The sequence below is a fragment of the Epinephelus moara genome, chromosome 5, assembly GCF_006386435.1.
Source record: "Epinephelus moara isolate mb chromosome 5, YSFRI_EMoa_1.0, whole genome shotgun sequence".
Classification (NCBI taxonomy): Eukaryota; Metazoa; Chordata; class Actinopteri; order Perciformes; family Serranidae; genus Epinephelus; species Epinephelus moara.
In genome coordinates this window covers 41,982,931-42,010,661 of record NC_065510.1, presented here as the reverse complement: position 1 = coordinate 42,010,661, position 27,731 = coordinate 41,982,931, and the positions used below count along the sequence as shown (strand labels likewise).

General features: G+C 40.6%; 1 protein-coding gene across 4 annotated transcripts in view; it reads left to right on the top strand.

The window, feature by feature from the left end:
* Positions 1-27,731, top strand: part of rptor (regulatory associated protein of MTOR, complex 1) — a 277,608-nt gene that overhangs the window by 144,096 nt on the left and 105,781 nt on the right. For all 4 annotated transcript variants that reach the window (XM_050043590.1, XM_050043589.1, XM_050043588.1 and 1 more), the window contains exons 9-11: positions 8,356-8,456; positions 12,672-12,816; positions 22,667-22,742. In XM_050043590.1, coding sequence (XP_049899547.1) covers positions 8,356-8,456; positions 12,672-12,816; positions 22,667-22,742 — 322 coding nt within the window. The remainder of the gene's footprint in view (positions 1-8,355; positions 8,457-12,671; positions 12,817-22,666; positions 22,743-27,731) is intronic.

Here is a 27,731-nt window from a genome sequence, read left to right as displayed (position 1 = left end):
TTCTCACCTCTCTGCTCGATTAAGCTAGGCTCTGCCTCTGACTAAAGCCAAGTGTCAAAGTCAAATATTTTTCATGGGATGTTTCAAGAAAACAGGAAATCACAGAAAAAGTAGCTTCGTCAGCCATTTTTGTGATTACATTCTGATGTTGTCAAAGCTGCACTAATCAGTATTTTTTATAGTAATAATTATACAACAGTTAGTTCCGACCAAGCAATTTGATTGGACAAGAGGCATTCTGTGAGTGCTGATATACAGTATAACAGTGATGGGACTTTTAACTATGCATGTATCACTCCGCTTCACAGGTGTTCTGAGCCATTAATTGGTTAGCCGACATTAAATGTCATCGTAACAAACTTTACACTGCAAAATTAAACATACTGCCACACATAACACTTGAGTTAAATAATAAATGGTCAGAAAAGGATAAAGGGACAGAAAGAGGCCTGGATACTTTACTGCAAACCTCCAGGAAAGCATACATGACATCAGAAGACGATGCAACGTACGGCTTACGCTGTTTACTCATCAGCATCACACGTATGCCACCAAAGCAACTGTCAACAGACTCTTATATCACTGGTTGCAAAATAAATGGAAACACACAGATGTAGCCTACATGATACAAAGTAGCTGGCCTGTGGTGAAGTGTAGACCTACACAAAGTGGCACACTGGTGTGTAAGAGTAATTATGTGTTGCTTGGCAACAGTGCAGAACTATTTGTATTGGCGGAGCCAAATAAATCATGATGTAAACAAACAAATCATAAGCTGTTGCTACTTTTTACTGTTGATAAATGGTGCTTATAGAACTGTTGTATAAAACACTATCACTTGAATATCACAAAGCTATGATTATCTTCGGCACTCGTGCCTTTGGCCGAATCACAGCCATGTTGATATACAGTACAGCAGCACTCCATTTCGTGTGATATTGCTTAATTAAATGTATAACATAAAAAAATTGCTAATAGTGGAATCCTATCTGTTTTCCCAGGGTCCTATATTCCCCACTTCAGTATTCTGTTAACACACATTAATGCCCCCTGTTGTGTTTGGGTTAAAGTGAATACAGGGCTGGGTAACATCTCTTTCAGGTTCCCATCACATGCTTTTTCTTAAGTTAATGAATGACTAAATGAGTGAATGAATGATTTCTTTGTTTCCCGGGCACCAAAGGATAAATAAATGACAACAAAAACAAAATAAACAACAACAGAAAATTGGCGAAACCAGTGTTTTATATTAAACATCAGTATTGGCTCAGAATTTCACAATCATTTCAATTTCACTATCACTGTTTGACACAATAAGTTAGCTGTAGCTAATGTGCTACAACTACAACAATAATGACATTTACATGACAGATGGCTTTATGGTATCCTAGCAACAACAATACAAAAATCCCATCAGGTTGCTTTTCTCTGGAGGCTTCAACGGAGAGATGCAGGGTAGCTCATTATTGTTCTTCTAGTATGATTGGTCTCAAATAGAATTCAAAGCAGCTATTTTTCTTTTGTTATTATTTTGCTGTGTCCAAATTGCACACGTGGGCATGAGCATGAGCTCAGCTCATGGGCATTACACTCACTGACCACTCATTGGGCATGTATTCACACCTTTAAAGGTCACGCACAGTTGGAAAGCTCATATCAGACACTCATCGCTCTGGAAATATTACAAACATTTGTTGCAAAATGTATTCAACATAATGTCAGCATTGAGTAGTTGTGTGCTGTTGATTTGTTTATTAATTTGATCGTTCCTCTGTCTCTCTTCCATCTGTGCACCCTTCTGTCTCTGCTTCCCACATACATCCAACACACATTCTGGCCGTATCCAATCACAAAAGCCTTTTAGATAAGAGAGTCACGATGCCAAGCTCATGTGGATTTTACCTGCTTACAATACTCTTGGATCTCTCTCAAGCTACAGTGGTTCTCACTGTTCCCTCACATTCAATTTCACAAGGCTTTCTTTCACATACACTCTTCCATTCCATTCTTTCACATCTCTCATGGGGCTGGAACAAGTGTGGTGGGTTGATCCCTGTTCTCAACCTCCCTCTGAGTCTTTCATAAGGAATCCCCCACCCCACCCCCCAGTGGGCAGGGCCTATCCGCCCCCTTAGTGTCTGACACCATCTGAAACCCAGCTGTACTCGGCACACCGGGAGGTCTCCAGAGTTAGATTCCATCATTGAAGAATCATATCACTCTGATAGCACCTCAGCATTTATTATGCCCAGGAGATACTTTATTGATCCCTTAAGGAAATACTTTATACCCACGCTCCATAGAGATATCAGAGAGAAGAGTCTGCTCTACAGCAGCAACCCTCTATGTGGCACTGTACACCTTTGGCTCTTTGCTTTAGATGAGAGCAACAGCTTTTATAGAGGACTGTGTGGCCCTGTTCTTGTATCCAGGCATATGGGATACACTATACACTATACTATATACTCGTCGCCCACTTTATAAGGTACACCTGTTCAGCTGCTCATTAACGCAAATAGTTAATCAGCCAATCATGTGGCAGCAACTCAGTGCATTTAGGCATGTATACATGATCAAGACGACCTGCTGAAGTTCAAACTGAGCATCAGAATGGGGAAAGGTGATTTAAGTGACGTTGAACGTGGCATGGTTGTTGGTGCCTTTCTAGTCATCTGACCACTCAAAGCGCTTTTTACACTATGACTCACATTCACCCATTCACACACACATTCATACACTGGTGGCCGAGGCTACCATACAAGGTGCCACCTGCTACTCACTTTTGAACACACTCACACACCGATAGAACAGCCATCGAGAACAATTTGGGGTTCAGTATCTTGCTCAAGGATACTTCGACATGGAGGAGGAGCCGGGGATCGAACCACTGATCTTCCGATTAGTGGACAACCCGTTCTACCTGCTGATCTACTGTGATTTTCACGCACAACCATCCATCTCTAGGGTTTACAGGGGACAGTCTGAAAGAGAGAAAATATCCAGTGAGCAGCAGTTCTCTGGGCAGAAGAATGCCTTGTTGATGCAGAGGAGAATGGTCAGACTCAAGATGATAGAAAGGCAACAGTAACTCAAATAACCTCTCATTACAACCAAGGAATGCAGAAGACTATCTCTGAAGGAACAACGGGTCGAGCCTTGGAGCAGATGGGCTACAGCAGCAGAAGAGCACACTGGGTGCCACTCCTGTCAGCTAAGAACAGGAAACTGGATACTTCCTGCTTCCAGCAGGATAGCATACCATCTCACAAAACTGAGATGATCTCAAACTGTTTTTTTGAACATGCCAATGAGTTCACTGTACTCCAATGGTCTCCACAGTCGCCAGAGCTCAATTGAGTAGAGAGCATTTGGGATGTGGTGGAACGGGAGATTGGTATCATGAATGTGCACCCAGCAAATCTGCAGAAACTGTGTGATGCTATCATGTCAATATAGACCAAAATCTCTGAGGAATGTTTCCAGCATCTTGTTGAATCTATGCCGAAAAGAATGAAGGCAGTACTGAGGGCAAAAGGGTGTCCAACACGGTGTAGTGGCTGGTGAGTGTATGTTCATCTAAACAACTCAAATTAAATGCGTCATTGTTGGTCCAATTCCGTATTTGGAACTGTCGACTTGGGACTGGGTGATTCAAGATGCCGTTTACATCACAGTGTAATATACCTACAGTTTGCGCTTGCAGATATTTGATTGGCTGCCGCAATTTGTTGCAGGAAGATGTCCCATTGCATGGTGGCAAAAGCTTAGCCATCAACACATTGTCAGGCATCTTTTTTTGGTGAAATAAATCTTTTTTTCTGTCTTTTTTGCCACAGTGCTAATCTTGTCCTGAACACTTCCAATTTTAAGTGTCAACAGGGTCCTTGTCTGACCATTCCACTTTATGCACAGAGTGACTTGGAGAGTAAAGTAGGTACATGAGTAGGTACTGTGTTTGAGTGTCTCATTACCTGCCTTACACTAAAAAATTCTGTAACATTGGTTAATACATAAATAATAGGAACTAACGGCAGAGATAGAGCGAGACTAGCATATCTCAATGCGTGTAACAAGGTGCTTTACAAAATAGAAAGATACTCTAAATAGGTATCAGTGTAAATATGAATAAAGCAGGATAATACTATACAGCTAAAATGGGTGCAACAAGAAATCGTTACAAATTGCCAGTATTTTGATCGATGACACAAACCGGAACACCTCTGAGGGCACTTTTCCAGCCCGTTCAATAATTCAACCATCAACAGTGTCTGTCCATCCATTTCCCAATACACCGTCCTTCTCCCTCCTCAAAGATATTACACTGAATGGATACTGAGCAAGGATATGAACTGCTGAGTGTTCATCCTTAGTGCTGACTTGCCAAACACCTTTGGCAGCCACTCAAAGTGCTCAGGAGCTGGCCGGCCCTCATGGTTATACAGTGGGCTGGTACCTGCCAGGAGCTTCGCAGCTGCTATTATTTGTCACTTAGAGGTGGAAATGGGAAGTTTAGGGCAGGAAAAGGTCATACTCTGTGTGTGTAGTTAGAAGTCATTTGTTGGGCTGCTGATGGACTTTATGTGCCAGCTGCCAGACTTTGGTGCTGAATATACTTTGTAAAAGTCATGATTAGCTCTTATTGATTGGTATGGCAAGTTATGTATTATGATATAGTTAACTGTCAGTTATTGTTAGATAATCTACATAAGTATATTTAATGCTTTTATCTCAAGACAAAGACATGCTCTTGGCAGTGCTGCAGCGCACCAGCTGATGATAATAAAGCCACAGTGGAAACTGAGTGTTTGGGAGTGACAGTGGGTGATGACATTTCTGGTAAGGCAAGAAAATTGGAGGGAAACATTTTAGCATGTCAGTGCTGTGCAATGAAGAAGCTAAATGTGGTCGTAGTTACATGGTTCCAGTTCCAGTTCATTATATCGGGTGTGCATAGACGTATCCTCTGATAACCTTGTTCGTATATGGTGTGTAACCAAAAGTTCATATTGTCCATTGGTTGTTGTGTTTCATAATGCAGTCCTTCTTGGACTGACGACCAAATGTTTCCCAGTGTTTCTCCAACTGTCGTCAACATTTGACTGGGATAACCCAAAATCACATGGTGCCTACACATACATACACTGTTTACTACAGAAACCACAGCCGTTTCAAATTCAGCATCTGAAACAACACTTCTCCTCCGAAAGTTGTGCTCCATGCAGAATCTCCTGCGTGTGTCTTGCCACTCTCAAAAAGTTCACAGATCAGGTCTGCAAAAGGCTGGAGTGCGGCCATAACGAGGCTACAAGCAGTTGAGAATGGAGCGCTCCTCTGCGAAGTTCAACAGTTCCTCCACAGATCTCCCAGCATTCCCCGAATTTATCCAAATATCGCAGTAACATAACAAAGAAATTAAAAACTTCATTTTCACGTTCTTCTGTTTTAATTTTAAAACAAAAAAAACAACTACAAAATGTGTGATTTCTGTTGTTCTGTTTTCCTGTTTTTCTGTTTTTCTGATTTGGTTTTGAAACGGAAAAATGAAAGAACTAAGGGTAGACAGATTATACTCTACCCCCAAAATGATAATTTGTAGATCAGTTACTCACCCCATGCATGTTAACTCGAATTTTTGAAAATAACTTTGTTTTTCTCACATGCCTTCAGGGCGAACAAAGAATCCAAAAACAGTCTCGATGGATTGAAGTCAAGGAGTTTGCGTTTAACAACAGCAAAACTATATCAAAACATCTGTTTACAAATTCTCACACAACTCCTGCTGTATAATCCAAGTCTCATTTATCCAGTCACATGCTCAGTGCTTCACAAACATGAGCATTTTTGCCTAAACTTTATGACTTAAAACACTTCATACAAGTCGGCCTGAGCAAGGGCATTCAGCTGTGCACTCAGGGCACGCTACTCACCCATGCATGAGACTGTTTTTGTGAAAGTGTTTCAATTTGTAAGGTTTGTGTGAAAATGCATGTGTTTGTCAAATACTGATCATTCAGCAGAATGTATGAGACTTGGATTACACTGCACGTATGACTTAAATTCACTAAGACTTTTCTCTGTTTTCGGTTTCTTCATTCACCATGTTTTAAAGAGTTCAAGTTAATGTGGGGTGAGTAATCTGGGGTCATTTTGTGGGTGAAATATTCCTTGAAACATAGAAACACATCATTGCCTTTAAGTAGCATTGTTAGCTGTAACATTCAGTGTGGTAAAAGTGTTTAAAAGTGCTTTCTCTTATTTATTTTAATGTTTGCTTTCATCTACTCATTAATTTAAAGCATATTATCCCTTTACTAGGACACAAGTGACTTACTTGCTCACATTAACTGTAATATCTGAGCCAGCTAGTGTTTGCCCTTATCCTCCTGTCTTTTGTCATAGCTTTACATTATGTTTTATAAAAGGCAGATGCCGAGGTGTGGTAAAGGCAATTTTCTCGGCTTAGCTACAGTGATTACTATCATTTCATCCTGGGCTTTGTCTGAAAGATAGTTCCCTGCTCTCATTTCCATGTTGCTCCCACTCTCCAGTCACAGAATAACTACAATCTGATTTTGTAAGCGCTAGACAATGAGCAGAGGGTTTTGTAAAAACAGGCGTATGGTGCCTGGGTTTACACATCTTATATTAGTTTGGCTACTGTACTATAGTCATGCCCACTTTAGACTTAGGAGCATTTTAGTGCTTTCTTAAATCCTAAGACAACTGCTGAATGTTTGATTATTGGAATGAGATGTCAATCACTGATTCTGTTTCTTCACTACAGTCAAGAAAACAGGGATGATGTTGTTTTTTTTTCATATATCCGATATGCCGATATACAACGACTTATTTATTAACTGTTAACCGATACAGATAGCGATATTGATACATCCATGTTTTCCCCACCTAATTTTTAGTGATCATCAAGTGTCTTCTGTACTGGACATACTATCATATTATGCATGCATACTCTTATCATCATGATGGCCCACCAGCAGATGGAGACATGAAATAGAATGCTTTTCAATGTATATAATATTGTGCAAAATAAGAAAAAGCATGTTGGCCAATTCTGATCATTCATTTTAAAGCCAATATTGGCTGATATTGATGATGTATCGATATTATCAGAATGTCTGCTGATTCTGATTGTTCATTTTAAAGCCAATATCGGCCAATACCAGTAAGGTGCCGATATTATTGTGCATCCCTAGTAACTTTTCCCAGCTCGTCTCTGAGTTGCACCCACCAACAGATGTCTATCAATGGGGAAGGTATTGAAGTGGTAGATGACTTCCATGAATGCAGCACAGGTGAAGCTTCGTTTTTTTTTTCTTTCTCAGCAGCATTTTGTGAGTCTCGGGGTGGAAAATTCCACCAGATCAGACTCCAGATCCATTCAGAGGTGATCAGATCAGATCAATTGAGAGGAGCAGAGGCAAGTTAGACCCAGAAGAATGAACGGTTAGGTTTTACTTTCAGTGCGCCTGATGTTCTGCTGCTCCATCTGTTCCAAGAGTGTGCTCTGCTCTCAGACAGTGTGGTGCTATAAATAACAGAATGGTATATGTATTTCAACAGCACTCCTAATTAATGGTTCAGCTCCAAAAATAGAAACTCTATTTGTGGCAGCAGGTGTTTTGATCATGGTGGGCTGCCACAAATAAAATAATTTGTGGAAAAACCTGCAAGTACCCACCAACCCAACTACCCACTTATCCAACTACCTACCTACCTTACTACCCACCTACCCACTTACCTACCAACCTACCTGCCATCCTAACTACCTACCTATTTACCCACACGTTTATCTATAAATATTCAGATCAATATAGATAAATAAAGCTTTTGAGTCATTCAGGTGGTGGGAAGAACTACTACCAGCTGACCAGATACTGTGGTCAGTTTGCAAGTTCACAAAATTAAAACAGAACTGGTAAAAATCAGATTTTCCTGAACAAAATGTGTTAGCAGTGGTGAATGTCATTGACAGAGTAACAGTAAGTAATCTTTTATTGAGCTGGTGCTTCTGGGATTAGTTAATGTCTGTATGTACATCTCACAGATCTTAACAAAATGCTTCATTCTTCATCTGCTTGTACCTGGTGTGGCTCTGTCTCTCAGCTCTTGGCCCTACAGTATCTCTTGTTTGTATAAGCACAAATGAATATTCAAACTTGCTCTCATTGTTAGTCTCTCTGAGTCAGAGCCCAAGTGCCTGTAAATGTAAATGTCTTCAGATGTGTTGTGATAATAGTACTGAGCAGTTGCCACTTTGTGCTCTGAGTCAACCATGGGACATACAGTGAGCGCGGCTGACACACTGCCATCTGTGTTGTGTTGTGTGTGGTGCAGGATCCCTGGCAGGCTCAATGACAGACGCACTCCCCTCGGAGAGCTAAACTGGATCTTCACAGCCATCACTGACACCATTGCCTGGAATGTGCTGCCTAGAGGTGAGGCTTTAAACACACAGAGACACACACATTATGGATGCACACTGCACAGGTAAACTTGTTTAATCAAATCTCACTTTTATTATTTTTATTTTCCACATTTTACAATCTGACAGAATTTACTACAAACTCGGGTCTAATTATTGTTATTTTGGCCATCATTTCCATCAGTAATGATGACATTGTACTCACCAAAGTAATTGATGAAATTTGGAACATGGTGACATTTCTAAAAAGAAGCTCCAGAAAAGAGCAAGCAACAGGAATTGTCAGCCAGTTAACCATTCGCTAAACCCCTCCTCCTAAAAATGTACACTGATAGCTTAGCAACTGTAACTAGGCACTAGGTCTGGGGTTGCATAAATGTTCGAAGGGTAGTGTTTCTTTTTTGTCTTTCCAAAAGCACAAGCACAGGAGAAAAAGTAAAGTCCCTGTTGGTGCTGGTCACTAATGATCATAGTGAAGTTACCAGCCTCGTAAGGTAATGACAAGCCGCTCCTGTAGCAGCTTCAGTGGGTTGTTAGCCTTAGCATACTAGTAACCAGCCTTGGAAGCTCTTGACCAGCTGCTCTTGTGGCCACTCCAATGGTTTACTAGCCTTGGCATACTAGTTACCAGTCTTCGAAGCTATCGACCAGCTGCTCCAGTGGCTGCTCCACTGGGTTGCTAGGTTAAATGCATGAGTTACCACCTTGGTCAAATTATAGCTGGCTACTCATTTCCCAATGCCAGCCTCTCGGCCACCTGTGCCTTCTTATCATTAGCTAGATCAGTAGCTGGCTTTGGCAAGGATATAGTCTCTGCCAACTTCTCAGCTGTCTTACTTTTGTATTTTTGTTGGCTAACGTTAGCAGCCTTTCGGATCTTTGGAGGTTTACCCTTTCTAAACCCCAGCCAGTATTACCATATTCCTACATATAACCTTCTTCTGCATGGGACAGCCTTACCTGTATACTACTTATCTTTAAACTTACCTGCAGTGCTATGCTGATAAGAAGATACCTTATCTGAAATCAGTCAAAAATGTGGTAAAAAAAAAATCTTGAAAAGGTTTTAAATTTAAGTGTCTGATACCTGTAGACACCCTGCTCTTGCAACATTAAAACATACTGTTTGAAAATATGAACAATAAAGAATAGATCTGACCTCTTCCTTACTTGTCCAAGTATGTAAGCTGAGTGGAGACACATAATTGCATTTCCTAATGTAGTGAAGGACTGAACCGCTGTACTCTCCCTCTGATTGGCTACGTCTTGATTAGTTGGTTTGTTTAGGTTTAGGCAAGAGGAGTGGGATTATTTAGGGTTTGGGTAAGACTGTCGGGGTGAGCCAGTTAAAGGCAGAATAGCGTGAGTCTAGTCCTTGCTATACTAGGCAACGCACATTCACAAGCCAATCAGGGTCATGTTGGAATAAGATAAAACAATGTGAGCTTTCATAACAGAAGGACTAAGGCTGTTTCCTTATTACATGTCCTCTAGAACAGTGGTTCCCAACTGGTCCAGCCAAGGGGTCCAGATTTCTCATTAGTCATTACTTCAGGGGCCAAATACATTTAACATTATAATTGCGTCTGGCAATGTCATCATGCTAGTTTGCGGTCTCTGTCAAATAGTTGCCCCTTAGCTACTCATTCTGCAGCAGGAAACAGTACGTCAAAATAAAATCTCTGTGCTGGAAAATCACTGTACTTCAAAATAAAGTGAGGGTTGTTTTTTTTTTTTACAAACTTTACATACGTGTGTGTCACTTGTGGTCCATTTGGAATGGATGCTGACCCACTTTTGGACTGTGACCCACCAGTTGAGAACCACTGGACTACACAGTGAGGTTGATTAAGCATGATTTCACGTAGGCCATCAAGAGACATCAATATTTAAGACTCTTTTACAAGATTCGTATTTTTAAAGAGTCAGCTTGGAGCTAGCTTGCTTGCTACAACTGATCAAATCTGCCAGTGAAATTTAAGGTGGCAAATTCAACAAGTATTGGCTAGAAATGAGAAGCCTGTTCTCTTGCTCTCTTTGTAACCAACTGTCTATTGTTTCAGAAATACTATGAATTGTTTGTTTTAAATCATTGTAAACTCTGTGCAGAGATATGCAGGTTTCTGAAGTTGTTGGACATAGTTATAGTGGTGTGGTAGTGTTCTCAAATGTGGCATTTACTTTGATGAGTGCAATTTTATCATAAGTGGTAGAAACTGGGCTAACACTATGAGAATAACACCCATGTACTGGTGTTATTGCTGTTGAAGGTGATGGAAAGACACACTTGTTAAGACACACTTTAGTTTTGAAAGCGTTAAAAACTTTATTTCAACATGTCTAGCCAATGATGAAAAATGAAAAGAGCCGCATGTTTCACCTCACTGGGAGCCCAAATTAGGGCAGCTAATAAAAAACAGTAGTGAAGCATCAGCAATACTAAAACTTTGAGAAGATCCCCAGTGGTTGAAAAAAGTGAAGATGTTGATATAAAATGCCAGGAGTGCAGTAAGTGCAGGTTGGCTCCTCAAATGGAGATTAATTGTGTTTAGAGTGTCGAGCGCAGTAACTGGGGAGATCATTTTAACCGTAATTTGGCGACCGTAACAGGAAGTATGCACACACATACACACTCCAGCCAAAATCTGTATAGTGACAACACAAGCATACTGACACACACTGCCACTAACCATTACCCACAGGCTCAGCTTACCTATTTGGAAATACTCACACACTTTTTTTTTTGACATGCATTTATATTTTGCATGCAGCATATCTCTCATTGCTCACCTGTCTCTTGTATGCAGCTCACACTCTCTCTCTCTCTCTCGCACACACACACACACACACACACACACACACACAGGCACACACACAGGCACACACAGACTCCCCTGAGTCAAACTATCCCAGCTAGAATAGAAATGTGACAATGCTGATGGCTGCCAAAGCCTTTTAAACCCCCGGGGCTGTGCTGTTAATGAAGCAGCCCACATCAGAGAGTATCCCTGTAATGAAGGCACCACACACTTAATCCACACACACACTCTGTCACCTCACACACACAGACACACAGCTGCACAAACACTTCAACATTTAAACAGTAGAACACTAACAGCAGGCACAGGAGTTGTCAGACACTGTCTCTCATATAATATCCCCGACACACACTCCCTCACACAAACAGGGGAATCACAATCATAAAACAGAGATTGGCATGGGATTGGCTTGGCCCCGTTAAAGTGAATTAGTGAGTACATTAATGAGCTGATGAAAATGTGACTGCGACCCATTGCTTTAATCTGCATATCACTGTCCTCTATATTCTGTAAGCATACACACAAACGACCCTGTTTTTCTCTACGCGTTGCTCTAATTAAACTTCTTTCTTTTACCCAGTTTTGGTTTTCATTCACTCACTCAACTCCCCATTTTCCCCTCTTGTAGTCTCTCCATCGGTTCATCCCATTCCTGTGAATGTGATATCTGAAGAACACTTTGAGGGAATTACTTCAATTTGGCACAAACCTAAAATGGGACTCAACACTAAACTGGTTAGATTTTGGTGGTCAAAGGTCAAGGTCAAGGTGACCTTATCTGTCTTATTCTTGTGAACGTGATATCTCAACAACACCTTGAATTTATTCAAATTTGGCATGATCGTTCACTTGGACTCAAGGATGAAGTGATTAGATTTTGGTCTTCCAAGTTCAAGGTCACTGTGACCTTGAATCTGTCTCATTCTTGTGAATGGAATATCTCAAGAGGGCCTTGAGGGAGTTTCCTCAAATTTGGTACAAATATTCCCTTTGACTTGGATATCCAAAAGCTGACCTAAAGGTGAACTCACTGTGATGACATAATGCTAATAAAACCCTTTTTTGCCATTACTCAACGTCATATCTCAGGAACAGAAGGGTAGACATTTGGTCAGATATTAAATTGGTGACTTTAATCTTTTCAAGGATCTACACAGTCAGACACAGTTTCTTTTAAGAACGGTGGACATTCTTGAAAGAAACTGTGTCTGATTGTGTAGATCTTCTGTGCTGCTGGGGTTAAGAGGTTTGTGAAGAATCCATGTTTTTACAGACACAGATGTTAACTGTAAGGGCAACTTGACCTGATTACACAGAAACATACAACTGCAAATTGGTAATTCTAGTTTATTCATTCAGTTCCCCTTGTCTCTCTCTGACATGATGCATGATTTCTACTCTGTCTTTAGATTTGTTCCAGAAGTTGTTTCGTCAGGACCTGTTGGTGGCCAGCTTGTTCCGCAATTTCCTGTTAGCAGAGAGGATAATGAGGTCATACAACTGCACACCCGTCAGCAGTCCCCGCCTGCCCCCTACATACATGCATGCCATGTGGTAAGACACACAGAATTGGAGGTTGATTTTTCATGCACACAGATACACAGATGTCCTTGGCTTTGCAGAGCAAAAGGCAAAAGGAAGGAGGCTTTGCTTTGTGTTCATACACACTGAATTTTAAGGATTGACAGACCTTCTAATATACATTCTTTGATGAGACAAAAGACAGTGTTGTGTTATTTATGATATGTGTATTTAGTGCTATGAAATGGTTACTTTTAAACAGACATTGAGAGATTAGAAAGTGCTTTTAACTTGGTCAGTTTTGCACAAATAACAGAAATGCCTTGGGGCCTGTTTGCCCAAAAGTCATGGCCTCATTTATTGTATAAAAACTCCCCTCGGAAACAGTTTTCCACTGTACTTGATGTACAGTACAATGTACTTTGTGTTGTTGCGATCATTTAGTTTGGTTTTGTATTATTTTTAATACCATAGGCAATAAAGTTCACCAAGGATGACTTTTTTCTGTAGGCCGACATGAAAGTAGGTGTCGCCCTGATTTCTTTGTTAAAAACCATGTCAGATTTTCCCACTGGATCTTGGATTATTACAGAAATTAAGCTTGGTGGCAACCAAACGGTTTTGCCAGAAAGATAATCTTCACAAATGAATATGACTGTTATGATAATGGTAATGACTATTATTTTATTATTAATTTAAAAACACAGAATTGCAAGAAAATAAGCAATATTATTTATATGTCAACCAGTTTGCCTTCAAATATTCAGTAACAACTAAACAAAAATTATTTCTCATTTCTTTAGTTTGTTAACAACAGTAACTCAGAGTGAGATTCAGATTCTGCATGCAATATTAATAGTACAACAAAATAAAATCTACCACAAATTACACATTTAAACAGTTCCCCAATACAAAAAATGTACTCTGGGATTAAAAAAAGTTATATATATATATATATGTATATGTATATAATCAACAGGTGATTTTCTTCTCTTTTAGCAAAATCCTAAATGATTGAGATGTTTTTTTTCCACCTGGACCTTTATGCTCTGTCATTTCTCCTCTAATCATCACGCTGTAACCTGTGACAGGCTGTTATGCTACCATAGCTACTGCACAGTCACATATATGTAGTTTTTTTGTCAAGCTGCGAGCATCACGTAGGCTTACATTACCAAAGGTTCATGACAAAATAACTTGATAACACTGACTCCCGTGTGTGCACGGCGAGAGAGGAGAGGGAGAGACGCTGTGCTGCTGCCAGAGGAGCCGCTGAATGAGTTCCCTCTGAGCTGCAAGTTGCTAAAAGAAGCTGAGAAGTCCGGGGCTGTTCTTAAAACAGTCAGGACGCCCAGGCCTAACAACATCAATATGTAAACAAGTCAAAATATCATAATATGTATTTTTCCTATCATATTAAAAATTATACCGGTATTAGCGTGAATGAGATGATATGGCACACCCTCACTGTAGAGGCTAAAAGTGTTTTGTGACCAGGCTGTAAACATGTTTATTTCTGCTGTAAAGTTTGGCATTTTGACATGGGGGATCTATGGGGATTTATTCTGTTTTGGAGCCAGCTTCAAGTGACCATTCAATGAACGGCAGTTTTGGGCACTTCTGCATTGGCATCATTTTTCAGCCTTGGAGGTTGACGCATGGTTTTGTAGTCTTATTTAGTCACTTGTTAGCAACCCCCTTTTTTAAAATGCATAAAAGCTTCAAAATTCATGTATTTTATGTCGTAGAACAAAACATAAAATTTTCTTCAGCTTGTGTTAATCACAGACCTTGTTTTAGGCATCTAACCAAAACCCCACTGAAAAAACCCATTGACTTTGAGATGAGGGAACCGGGAGTGCTAAAATGCTCACTCATTTATGGGTTTTAGAACTCATTCCAGGAGCACTCTATTGGAAAAGCATGTTTTGTCAAAGTAAGATATTCTGAGGAATATTCATACCCCCATTTTGATATCAGTATCAGCTCTGTGCATTCAGCGGCACAGGCTTTGGTCCAAGACATGCTATACTTAGCTTGGCGCACAGACTGGAAGCAGGGGCTAATGGCTAGCTTGTGTCACCAAAAGTGCCTTTAAACAACTCCAGAGGTGTTATATTGTATCTTCTACTGTACACATTGTATCCTGTGGATAAAGCACATGTAGGGATAGAAAACAGGACACTGGTTAAACAAGAAGCTAGCTTTCCTGTTGGAGCTAATTACTAAGCTACAGCAGCGGAAGGTGGTGACTGCACACAACACCTCAGTATCTCGGTCCTCACAGTTGAGAGGTTGCCAGCCTCATACACTTTCCTGACTCTCAGCAAAACCCAGGTGAGGTTTCTTTAGTGGCTAGCTTGCTAGCTTACAAATTACAACATGACAAAAGAGACCATTTTTATTAGTTGACAGGCGTTTTCCTCTGTCCTTGGAGGCTAGCTCTTCCCTTTGTCCAGTTGTTAAGCTAAGCAAGGCTTAACACCCTGGGTCAGTCTCTCTCCTGATTTAACAGGGAGGACGTTGATATTTATTCTTCCCACAAGCTCTCAGCAATAAAGCAAGTGTGTTTGCCACAATGTCAGGGTATTCCTGATAGAGGCAGAACTGTGGTTGAAAATAGTGTGAGAATGGAACAGATAGACTTGAGGGTACAGAATGTGGTTACAAAAAGATAATTGGTATCAGAAACAAACTCAGGAAGCCTGATTTATTTCTGTGTAGGTTGTTAAAGGTAGGATTTTCCTAAAAAAAAAATAAAATAAAAATGTGTAGACTCATACAGAAATAATGCCTCTGTCATCACTAATGACCTACCCTCAGTGTGTGGTTGTGTATTAACTGCAGAGACTCTGCCCTCTGCCTGTATTTTCTTCTTATCTTCTTAGTTTTCCATATTTAAAATTCCTAGGCACAGCATGCAGGTGAAGTCGGGACATTTTAAAAACGTAGCGACCGGGTAGTAGCTGCACGCATCTAAGAGGGAGTTATAAAAATTGCGGACAGAGCATCAAAAAATGACAAAATTATTGAGTAGAAATACCAAATGGACAAAGCTCGCTTCAAAAGGGAATCTGTGGTTTCACTTTCACTGGCGATACTGAATACAAACAGTAACTGACAATTTCTACATATTGTACTCTCAGTTTTGCACTGTTACCACTTGTTACTGTATGGTGCATTATCATGCCCATAAGATTGCTTTCACTGCACTTGAATAAGCAATGTTATTGCCAGCAGCATCACAGTGAGACCTCACATGTAGAGCATGATTCTCAGAACTGATTGATTCTTATATAAAGGGACTAAAGTGGTTCATCAGTCATTAAATAAACAAGTCATTGTATTAAGTAACATCTGTTTCCCATATTTCAGGCCTCATTTTTCACACAAAACAGAATGAAATGCTTTAATTACTCACATAACTCCCCAAAATAAATGCTGTTGAGGAAGTGTGAGCCAAAGCATGTAGGTGTTTTGCTTCTACATAACATATGCAGACACCAGTATGCAGTAGAATTTCTGCGATGCAGTTTCGCAGGTTATTTCTGTATGTTGACTTTTGCCAGGGTTGCAGTTATGTGTTGCTCACTGCTTCATATCAGAAGCAGATATTGCAGTGTTTTCACTGACAGCAGCCTCAGTCAACGTGAATTCCGTGCAGACAGACCCAAAACATGTTGCAAATGGAGTAAGGGCACTGTTGTTGCTTCATCCACCCACACACACACGTAACCTGCAGCCGAATATTTCCACCTTTGACTGAAAGCTACAAGATAACAGTTGCTCTCTGGGGGATATTAAAAGGCTTTGTGGGACATGGTGGACATCTCTAGCTGTGTTAGACATGGCAGATTTAGGTTAGAAGCAGTGTTACCACCCAAAATAAAACAATACCAGTCTTTAAAAAACCTTTTTTATGAGTAGTAAACAACACAAATCTAAGAGTTTAAAGCTCCAGCTGCCAGTCTGTAATGTTCTGCAACCTGCTAGTTTCCACCAATGTGACTAGATGAGACAGTGTATCATCTCCATAGCAACGACTCTCTCTGCTTCCATTGTAACTTGTGGCTTTTCAGACTTTTTATGCCTCTGTGCAGGCGATAGCTGTGGCCGGAGGCAATCTGTTTTCAGGTTGTCTGTACATACATACATACAGACATCTGTCTGTCTGTTCATCTGTCCTTTCTTGTGCACCTGTTATCTCAAGAACACCTTGAGGGGATTTCTTTGAATTTGGCACAAACATCCACTTGGACATAAGGATGAACAGATCAGGGGGTGCCCACTATCTCACCTGGTAGAGCAGGCGCCCTATGAACAAAGGCTATGTCCTTATCACAGCAGCCATTGATGCCACTTGTAAAGCTTTCCTGTGCAGTAAAGCAAAAAAAAAAGTTAAAGGATGAACAGATTAGATTTTGGTGGTCAAAGATCAAAGGTCACTGTGATGTCATCCGTCTCATTCTCGTAAACATAATCTCTCAAGAAGGCCTTGAGGGAATTTCCTCAGGTTTGATGTGATGCTGATGTGATACAAAGTATCAGTATGTTCAGAGGGGCAGTATAGTACCTGCAGCATCTGTGACAGTCGTCCTCCTGTGGTGTTCAGAGGATGAGGTACTGAAGGACGACACTCAGTGTTAGAAATAAATTGTAAACAGAGGCTTTGACTGTGTCCCTGTTGCCATGGTTATGGTAACAGGCTGATACTATTATGTAGCCAGTGCATTAATTCAGAATGTTGAAATGACAGTTTCACGGGAACGACTTGGCAGGTGTCCATTATCAGTTTTTAATGGACACCCTGCAACCAATCAGAGTCGAGTTTTCACCCAGATTATGGTATAAAATAAGTCATATGTCTTGCTTGGTTTGCTCATTCAAATAACGTACAGCAGCTCTAAATTGTGTAAATTGGTGCCAAGTGTAATAGTTTGAACACCAGCCAGTGGCATAAAAGTGTAGAACTTGTGTGCATCTGCTTTTGCTGTTACAGCACGTTTCACAACATAAACACTGCATAAAGTAAAAATTGATGATAAGGTACTTCTGCCTGGTTCACTGTGTGGGCCGCCATGTTGCCGTGACGTCATACATGTTAATGTCCAGAAACTCAGGCAAGATAGTTCTTGCCCAAGTTTCCAACTTGGAATTCTAAGGGTTTTTTTAAACAAGTTTCAGTTACAATGGATTGCAGTATTTAACCAGCCATTGGCAGCTTGACATGAGCCGCAGGTGACACAGCATCAGCTGGCTTGAGTCAAGCTGAGACGGGCCATTTAACACCCTGGAACATTGTCACATGGTTTCGTCCGGACGGACCTGGAATCTGAGGTCTGAATGAGACGCAAGAGTGTGGTCCCTTTTACACACACAGCTCGAAACACAAGTTCTACAGTAATAGTGTATCTTCCAGATTTGACCTCCATGTATTGTCATTACGAGAATTGTGTACTGACACACAGAGGTGCTGAAAAGCCACTGATTTCACATGCTTCTCCACACTGTGTGAGAGACAGTATCCCATCATCTATCTCCCTTTAGTTACACAAACACTTCTCCCACTATCTATTGTTCCCATCTTGGTCTTCTATAAATGCCTCCCTCCATCTCTCCCACTCATTATCTGGCTCGTGTTTTTTTTTTTTTTTTTTTAAAAACACACTCTCACTCTCTTTGCCTGGAGGAGAGACTTGTTGTGTAACACCCTGGCATCACTTTTTATAAAGAACACTGCTCCTTGCTCCTTGAGCAAGCAATAGTCTTTCTTTCTGGCTTGTACCCATTATTTTAGATTGTGGGTATATTGCACTGTTTACCGCCAAAGAAATTGGGAGTTGCACTTTGTTTCAGAGCAGCACATGCAGTATTAAGGAGGACAGAATAACGACAGAGAGGTGTTTTAAGAGTGTAGGAAAGAAGACTGAGAGAACGATAAAAAATGGAAGTGCCAGGGATAAAAGGCGAGTAGAAAAATAAAAGTTTGGATCAGCATAGATGGGAGGGGGAGGACGATGGAGAGGGGGTATTAAGCAATTTGGGGGCTCGTTGATCGATGTTGGTGCCTGAACACAAACAGCAATTGTTATTCAAATGGAGCAGAATAGGGGAGAGCAGATAAACCCAAGGCTGATTACTCCCCTGTGGGCAGTTAAAGTGTGGGTGTGTGTCTTCTTTATACTGTATGTGTGTGTGTGTGTGTGTGTGTGTGTGTGTTGTGTGTGTGTGTGTGTGTGTGTGTGTTTGTGAGTGAGCGTCGCTGCACCACTCTGTGCAGGCAACAGGAAAAAGAGCTTAGTCAGCCGCCAACTGGTCCCCTACACTCCTCTGTTGTCAGCCGTCCCCTCATCTCACACGCCATGCACACACACATAGACAGCTTTTGGTGATGAGTTACTCATTCATATTGGCAGGCATCATCCGAGTTACTGCTGTCATTTCCAACGGTGCAGCAGCCTCCTCCCTGTGAGCATGTCTTTGCTGATTAAACTGCTCTATCTGCTTGTTTCCTCACTGTTGGATTACATAAACACCAGTGGGGACGAATGTTTGCCGAAAAAAATTCTACAGTTTCTGATTCTAATACTTAATGTCATGAAACCTGAAACATACCTTTATGATACTTGACGGAAAGCACATGTTTTGGAGATGGTTATTTTATGATTGACCTTTACTTGTGTTGTCTTAATTTTATTGTTATAAACAATGGGACCAAAAAGTATATTTACCTCTTAAATACTCTTGTTAACTAAAAGGGTGTAATTGGTAGAGTCTGGAATTGGCCAGAGACATTATGTTTTTGGTTTGCCCATCCATCTCTCTGTCCTCTCTGTCTATTCTCTTCTATTCTATTATATTCTATTCTATTTTATGCATTATTCCCTCTAGGTTTATGTCTGGTGGAGATAATTACAGGGGAATGTACAATCTTACTATAGGATTTCCTTATTTCAGTGCTTTCTTGTGTCTGTGGATACCTCAAGATGACCTTAAAATCTATTGTGGTACAAAATAAGAAAAAGATGAGATCATTCTTCAACACCCAGCTCTACACTCAGCTGTTAAATATCTTTATTTATTTATGTTTGTGTGTGTGTGTGATGAACTTTATTGCAAAACAAACAGGCCAAAAGAGAACAAACAGACAATAAGAAGAACCACAGAAACAAAGTAACACTGAATCCTATAAGGCTAATATAATCAAATGAATCTAATTCAGATGAGTAAAATAGCATTAAACCAACTTTACACATGCATTTTTCAAAAGGCTGGACACAGAATCAGCCCTCCATATGAGTTAATAGTACATTCAGTGGCGCCGCTACTTCATCACGTAGAAAGCTCAGAGGAGATGACATTCTGAAAAAAATAAAGTCAAGTGTGATGGAGAGAGAATGAGGTTTCCATTGAAGTGGAAATCATTTGCTTAGCACCGGTCAGTCCAGATAGCACAATACGATGGGGTTGTGGGCACCATCACAGACAACAGCTGAGACATTTGAATCTGACACTGTGTAACTTTTGCTAATCAGCTAGTATTGGAAAAATATAAGCACCATACCCTTGTGTATGAAATGTTGTTTTACCAAACACTAAACCTACCAAAGGGTTACTGGTCCCAGTCTGTAAATGACTTTTCCTCGCAATTAACAATTACCACTTGGACCCGACTACATTGGTATATTAGTGATTTTACAGCCATGCTGTAAACAAACACTTGCTGTAGCAGATGCCCAGAAAATAAGTTAAATGGAACAGAAACAATTCACAAAAGACTACACTGATATGTGCACAGAGAAGTGCCAATTCTTTAATGTTTTATAGTCTTAAAATATTTCAGAAATATTATGTATAGCAGCACCAATTGTTTTGGAAATTTAATGTAAATACATACAACATACATACAAATGCAGGCGAAGGTCTTTGCTTCAAATCTGTTAGATAAGTTTTGGCTCAATCGGTGCGCACACCATCAATCTGAATTATACCTGGTGTCATTTCTTTAAAGCCAGACCTTTATATGGCAGGAAAGCTGTTCTTAATAATGCTATAATGTCTGTTTTGCACTGTTGACATTTTTGCTGGAAGGCTAAATGTTGTGCCTGCTGCAGTAGCAGCTGAATTTATAAATGCCTGAATTTGTACCAGCTGACATGAATCCTGGAATAAATTGCCTGTTTGTTGACTTTTAGAACAATTTAAAAGTGGTTGATGGAGCAAACTTAGAGCCTAGTTTTCCAATTACACAGTAGTGCTTTTTCAGCCACATACTGTACTGTACTGTACGTTTGCATGACAGCAGTGGATCAATTGCACCTTTAAAGGGATACTTCAGATCTTTTGAAGTGGGGTTATATGAGGTTGGGGGCGTAGCACCAAAATCTGCTCCTGGATAATCAGTCCCGCTTTTCCCCCCTTTATGAGGTACTTATCCATAGTCATTGTATTACATAAAGTAACTGTCACGCTCCCAGTTTGGAGATACAGGCTGGAGTCCAACATGGAAGCAAAGCAACCTACTGCTGTGGAGAGGTCAGTAACAAAATGTATTTTAGCCACCAAAAACAGTCCCACCTAAAAAATATCAGTTTAGGTGAACGCAGTATTGAGAGTAATTTCACTGCTTTATCTTCCCATCATCCAGGCCATTATAATGGGGGAGCCATTAACAGCTTCAGTTCCCTGTCTATGCTCTCGTCAAAGCCACCTGACTCCCTTGAAAAAACAGTAAATTTAGCTTGCTGAAGACAGGAGCTGCCAATGTACTGCTGCTTTGACTAGTTTGTGTTGTGTGACTTTGGGGAATCAGAACTAACCCTTTAAACACCAAGGTCAAACAATAACACAAACTAACTAACTAGTCGAAGCAGCAGTAGGCCAGCAGCTCCTGTGTGCAGTGATGTTAAATCACAGTTTTTCTGAGTGAAGTCTGGCTTTAAAGAGAGTGATATAACAGCTGATTTTTTCTGTTGGAAGTCACTGTCTGACATTAATGTAAAGCAGTGAAAATATTCTACATATAGTGTGCACTTGATCTGATAGTGATTTTTTTAGGTGGCTGAAATACATTTTGTTGCTGACCTCCCACAGCAGTAGACTGCTTAGCTTCTATGTCAGATTCCAGCCTGCTTCTCCAAATCGGGGTGTGCCAACTGACATCTACTGTATGTAATACACTGACTATGGATAAGTACCTCACTTAAAAAAAAATATACTATCCCTTTAACACTGTGCTGTTGACCAGGAGTGCAACTCTATTATATGCTCCCATCTTATAGGAAAAGCTGTTTAAGCAGCAGAATGAATCTCAGACAGAGTGAACTCAGTGTCACTCGTTGAGCATCACATTACATCGCAGTACATCAACTGGGAACATGACTCAACCCCTAACTCATGCTAACTGAGAGGGAAAAGCCCCACTGAGGCCCTGAGCTCAATTTGCTGCAAGAAAAAGGAGCAGGAAAGTGGAAGGAAAGAGAGACAGACAGACAGACTAGAGAAGCTGCGATAAGGTTTGATGTGAGTTACATAACCCCATGAATTAGATATGATGACCATGAGAGAACGCTGGTGTTTAGAAAGGGATTAAAGGCTCCTTGCTGCCCTCCACAGGACCTCGGGCTGGGAATTTAAAGAGGTGTATGTGCATGGGGAAGATGCGAGGGAGAAAACGTGTGCAGAGAAGAATGAGAGTGATTGGTGGAGTGGGGAAGGGGAAAGCAATGACCGGGGGTCTTAGTGCTGAAATGCATTTGTTTCTGTTGCTGCAGGTCACAACGAGATTCTCTTTGCATTGAAACAAATGTGTGCGGTTTCGGTATTCCTTAATAATTTATGTGATCATTCTAATGTGGTTTGTGTTTTTGTCACCTCTCTACAGGCAGGCTTGGGACCTGGCCGTGGACATCTGCCTCTCTCAGCTGCCTACCATCATCGAGGAGGGCACCGCCTTCAGAGTAAGTGTGTGTATGTGAGAGAAAAACAGACGTTTTCAGCCTCACTTGAAAGGTGGAAAGATTCTCGGTTAGTGGTTACTGGTTATCTAGTATTGATGGATGGCTCTTATCTCGGATCTGTCCACCACTGACGCCTGTAAACATTAACCGTTCTTGTTTGCACTGCAAGTTCTCCACCACCAGCATCTACAGCATCTCTATTAATCTCTCAAACACACACTTGCACACATTCATTCCCAGTGGATTACACAGTAAAACGTCAGGTCCAATAATTCAAGTGTGAGTGTCAAATAAAAAAGAGTTGCTGAAACTAGCGGCCCTGCACTTTCAGCCAGTTTGTTGTTATATTTACTGGCATGGCAGGGGACTGTGATGGAGATGCTGAGTGTAATGGAAACACACTGCAGGAGGCTGATTGAACCGATGATGACTGAAGATATCTGGGTCAACACAAGAAATTTTATGTGTGTGTGAGCAGACACTCACCAGATGCTGGACAGACCAGAGAGCAGCAATATGTGCTTTGTAATGTAAACTAATCAGAAAACTCAGAAATCAGAGAAGGTGAGACCAGAGCGGCTTTCCTTCCATGTTTGCACTTTTATCTGAGCCTTTTCTCTCCTCCACCTGGCCCTCGGTGGGCATCTTCTCCATCGCTCCCCCGGGAGCAGTTTTCCATCCTCGATCCTCTTCTCTTTTCTCCTGCACTCTGGCCGAAAACACTTACTGGCACCGTAATTGAGCCTCTGAGGACCACTAAAGGAAATCTTCCCTTTCTTTCTTGCTCCCTCTTTCAGGAGCCTTTAATCCTCCTCTGATGTGCCTCTTTTTCTTGGTCCGTGCCACAACTGAATTTAGAACTGCAGAAAAAATAAAGTGCATAGTAGATTTTACATATTTTAACCCTCTACTGCACCCTTTACTGCCCCCAGTCTAAATATATGTTTTGTTTCTTTTTGCCATATAATAAACACCAAGAAAAGTGTGATTCCTGTAGCACAGGTCAAAGTGAAAATAAGCAACATATGCATTATAAAAAAATACATATGGTTCTTGTTTCTTTATATATATAAGTGTTTGTATGCCTCTGTGCCAGTGCCCTGGCCGGTGAAGTTATGTTTTTGGGTCATCCGTCCCTCCCATTCTCATGAATGTGATAGCAGAAGAACGCCTGAAGAATTTTTTTTTTTTTTAATTTGGCACAAATGCTCCTTGACGCAGCAGTTTATCAATTAGATGTTGGTGGTCAAAGGTCAAGGTCACTGTGACCTTGCATCTGTCTCATTTTAGTGAAAGCAATGTCTCAAGAATGCCTTGAGGGTATTTCTTCACATTAGGCACTAAAGTCCACTTGGACTCAACAATGAACTGATTAGATTGTGTTGGTCAAATGTCAAAGTCACTTTGACCTTGCATCTGCCTCATTCTTGTGAGCGCAATATCTCAAGTAGGTCCGGAGAGTTTCCTCAAATTTGGCATCCACTTGGATTCAAGAATGAACTGATTAGATTGTGGTGGTCAAACGTCAAAGTCACTTTGACCTTGCATCTGCCTCATTCTTTTGAATGGAATATCTCAAGTAGGTCCGGAGAGTTTCCTCAAATTTGGCATCCACTTGGATTCAAGAATGAACTGATTAGATTGTGGTGGTCAAATGTCAAAGTCACTGTGACCTTGCATCTGCTTCATTTTAGTGAAAGCAGTATCTCAAGAATGCTTTGGGGGATGTCTTCAAATTAGGCACTAATGTCCACTTGGACTCAACAATGAACTGATTAGATTGTGGTGGTCAAACGTCAAAGTCACTTTGACCTTGCATCTGCCTCATTCTTGTGAGCGCAATATCTCAAGTAGGTCCGGAGAGTTTCCTCAAATTTGGCATCCACTTGGATTCAAGAATGAACTGATTAGATTGTGGTGGTCAAATGTCAAAGTCACTGTGACCTTGCATCTGCCTCATTTTAGTGAAAGCAGTATCTCAAGAATGCTTTGAGGGGATGTCTTCAAATTAGGCACTAATGTCCACTTGGACTCAACAATGAACTGATTAGATTGTGGTGGTCAAACGTCAAAGTCACTTTGACCTTGCATCTGCCTCATTCTTGTGAGCGCAATATCTCAATTAGGTCCAGGGGGAGTTTCCTCAAATTTGGCATCCACTTGGATTCAAGAATGAACTGATTAGAGTTTGGTGGTCAGAGGTCACTGTGACCTCACAAAACATGCTTTTGGTCATAATGTAAGAGTTCATATGCTAATTATGACAACATTTTAAACAAATGTCTAATAGGATGAAACCATGAAGTGATGATATTTTATATCCAAAAAGTCAAAGGTCAATGTCACTGTGACATTATAAAGTTCTGCAAAAGCACATTTCTTGTCATTCTTCTATGTCATATCTCAGGAACAGAAGGGGAGACATTTGGTCAAATTAGGGATGGGTACTGAAACTCGGTATTAAATGGGCCCTGGGGCCAAACAATTAAAGACCACAATATTGATAAGCTCCGACGTGAACAGTTCTGCTGTCAGTATTGGGAAAATATAGATGACATATTTCTTGTCCATTTAGGTTAAATAAACATTATCTTGTACAGTTTTTATCTCACCAACTCCATTTCTAATTTGCAGCAAGATTAAGACATACGTCACTGATGCATTTTGGCTATTAAAATAGCTCTCTGTGTGGGAGCCTCACGGCCTGTGCTAAGGGCAGGGCCAGCTCTGCCACTCTGTCAAACACACAGAGGCCCTGCTCTAAGTGACAACGGCGGAGAGAGCAAAACATTCTGTGGTTATAGTTCACAAGTTATGCTGACACTGCTTGTCGCCACAAGTTCAACAACTCTTATACATGTAAGGTCAGAAACACAAGCAATCTTTCCAAACATCCAGCCAAAGTGCATCACATACAGGTGGAGGAAGGATCCATTTTCAAACGCCTACCTCATAATACATCTCCCGTTACCCCATCCACCTTGGGTATAGTCTATTATAGTAATTCATTCAGGTTTCTGAGGTTTCTTGCATTTTTTTCCTGTTAAAGGGTTTTTTGGGGAGTTTTTCCTTATCCGCTGTGAGGGTCCAAGGACAGAGGAGTGTCGAAGGCTGTAGAAGTCCTCTGAGGAAAGCAGTGATTTGTGATATTAGGCTTTATAGATCAAATTGAAACTGAAGTTAAATTCTAAACAATGCTGTAGCAGAATGTTAATTTATATACTGTACTGACACACATAGAAAATTCTGTTAGTTCTGTTATTATTTTGTGCCAATTTTTTCTCCCCAAAAGAACCAATGAGAGTGCTGTTTATGTACTGGATCGATAAGCAGTATTGGTAAGAGAAGTAGTATCTTTAAAATCTTAATGATACCCATCCCTAGGTCAGATGCTGAATTGGTGACACTAATCTTGGGTGTCCACCTTCAAACCGTGCTGACTGTACAGATCTTCTGTGCTGTTGGGTGGAAGATGCGTGTGAAGCATGTTTTCACAGACATGGGTGTAAGTTTTAAGTGCAACTTTACTGGTTAACGGAGGCATACAACTGCAAGGAGATAATTCTTGTTCATAATACATTTTGTAAACATTGGTTGCTTGCTTTTGGTTGTGAAACAGTAATGAGTATCACATGTTTTGCATTTGTTCTTTTCTTAAAGAATACAAAATGTCCTTATGGCGATACTCTCCTATCTCTTTCTTCCATCACATAATTTGCAGAATGGTGCTTGTACTATCTTATTCATCATACTATCTTATTCTTTTTGCCTTTAATGGATAGGTTAAGTGAGTAAGACAGTTAAGTGTGAAGGGGGAGAGAGAGAGGGGGCAAATGACATGCAGCAAAGGGCCGCAAGCCGGAATTGAATCCATGCCGCTGTAGCGAGGACGGAGCATCTGTACATGGGGCACCTGTTCTGACCACTAAGCCATCATTCTTGATTTAACAAACATTCAACTCTACATGCGTTATGAATAGCGATTTCTGTGTGTTGGCTCCTCCATAAACGTACATGCCTCTCAAACCTGACTGTAGGATCCATTCTCCCTCTGTTATTGTCTTCAAGCTCACTGTTCCTCACTCTCAGCAGAACAATGACCCCAATCACTCAATCTGGTTCCTTTACCCTTTTAGACCATAAAATATGCTCCTTTATTCATTATTAAATATTTGTAGATAGCAAAATCCTGTTTTTGTCCCCGACACTTTTATAGTCTTATCAAGAATTTTCTACTAAAACACCAAGCCAACTGTTATCCACACGAGAAAAGCGAGGAGTTGATACTTCATCTGAGCTGTCTTCAACTATGACCACTTCTAAGAGCATTGGGCCTCATCCACCAGCTGTTCTTAAGAAGACATTTCTTCTTGAACGGCACCAATGTTTTCTTATTTGGGTTTTGAGTTAGGTGAGAACAGAATCTATGCACACCAACAGCACACTTAACGTACATTTTAGTGCTAACATGTTTGTACAAAATATTTAGTGATTGTGTTTTCTTCATTTCTACATTGGTATAACATTAAATGAATTAAATTACTATATTATTTGTATCATTTTTGATATTACTAATAGATATTTTCCTTATTTTACACTAAACACATACTAACACTTTGATTTACTTAAGTTGTGTTAATTGAGAACCGTGCCATCCAATAATTAGTGATTGATTACACTATTTTCAGCCCAGAGTAGACCTCGGTCTCATCTTAGGTCTACTCACACAATTTACTGCTGCTGCAGGATGTTGCAGGTCATGCCCTGAGGAGGGATCTTTCAGGACATTATAGATCTATTTGTAGAGAGTGACAAGGGCAAGCCTGCCCCTCTCTAGTGGTCATCCTCTTTCTTCTGTATAGATATATATAGAGAGAGTTTACTGAATGAGTAATAGAATCCCATGCATCATTTTTTGTGTTATTGAATATCCTCTTCAGCTTTGACATTCACTTCCTGTAGAAGTACCTCCACTTCAGGGCCACTGAT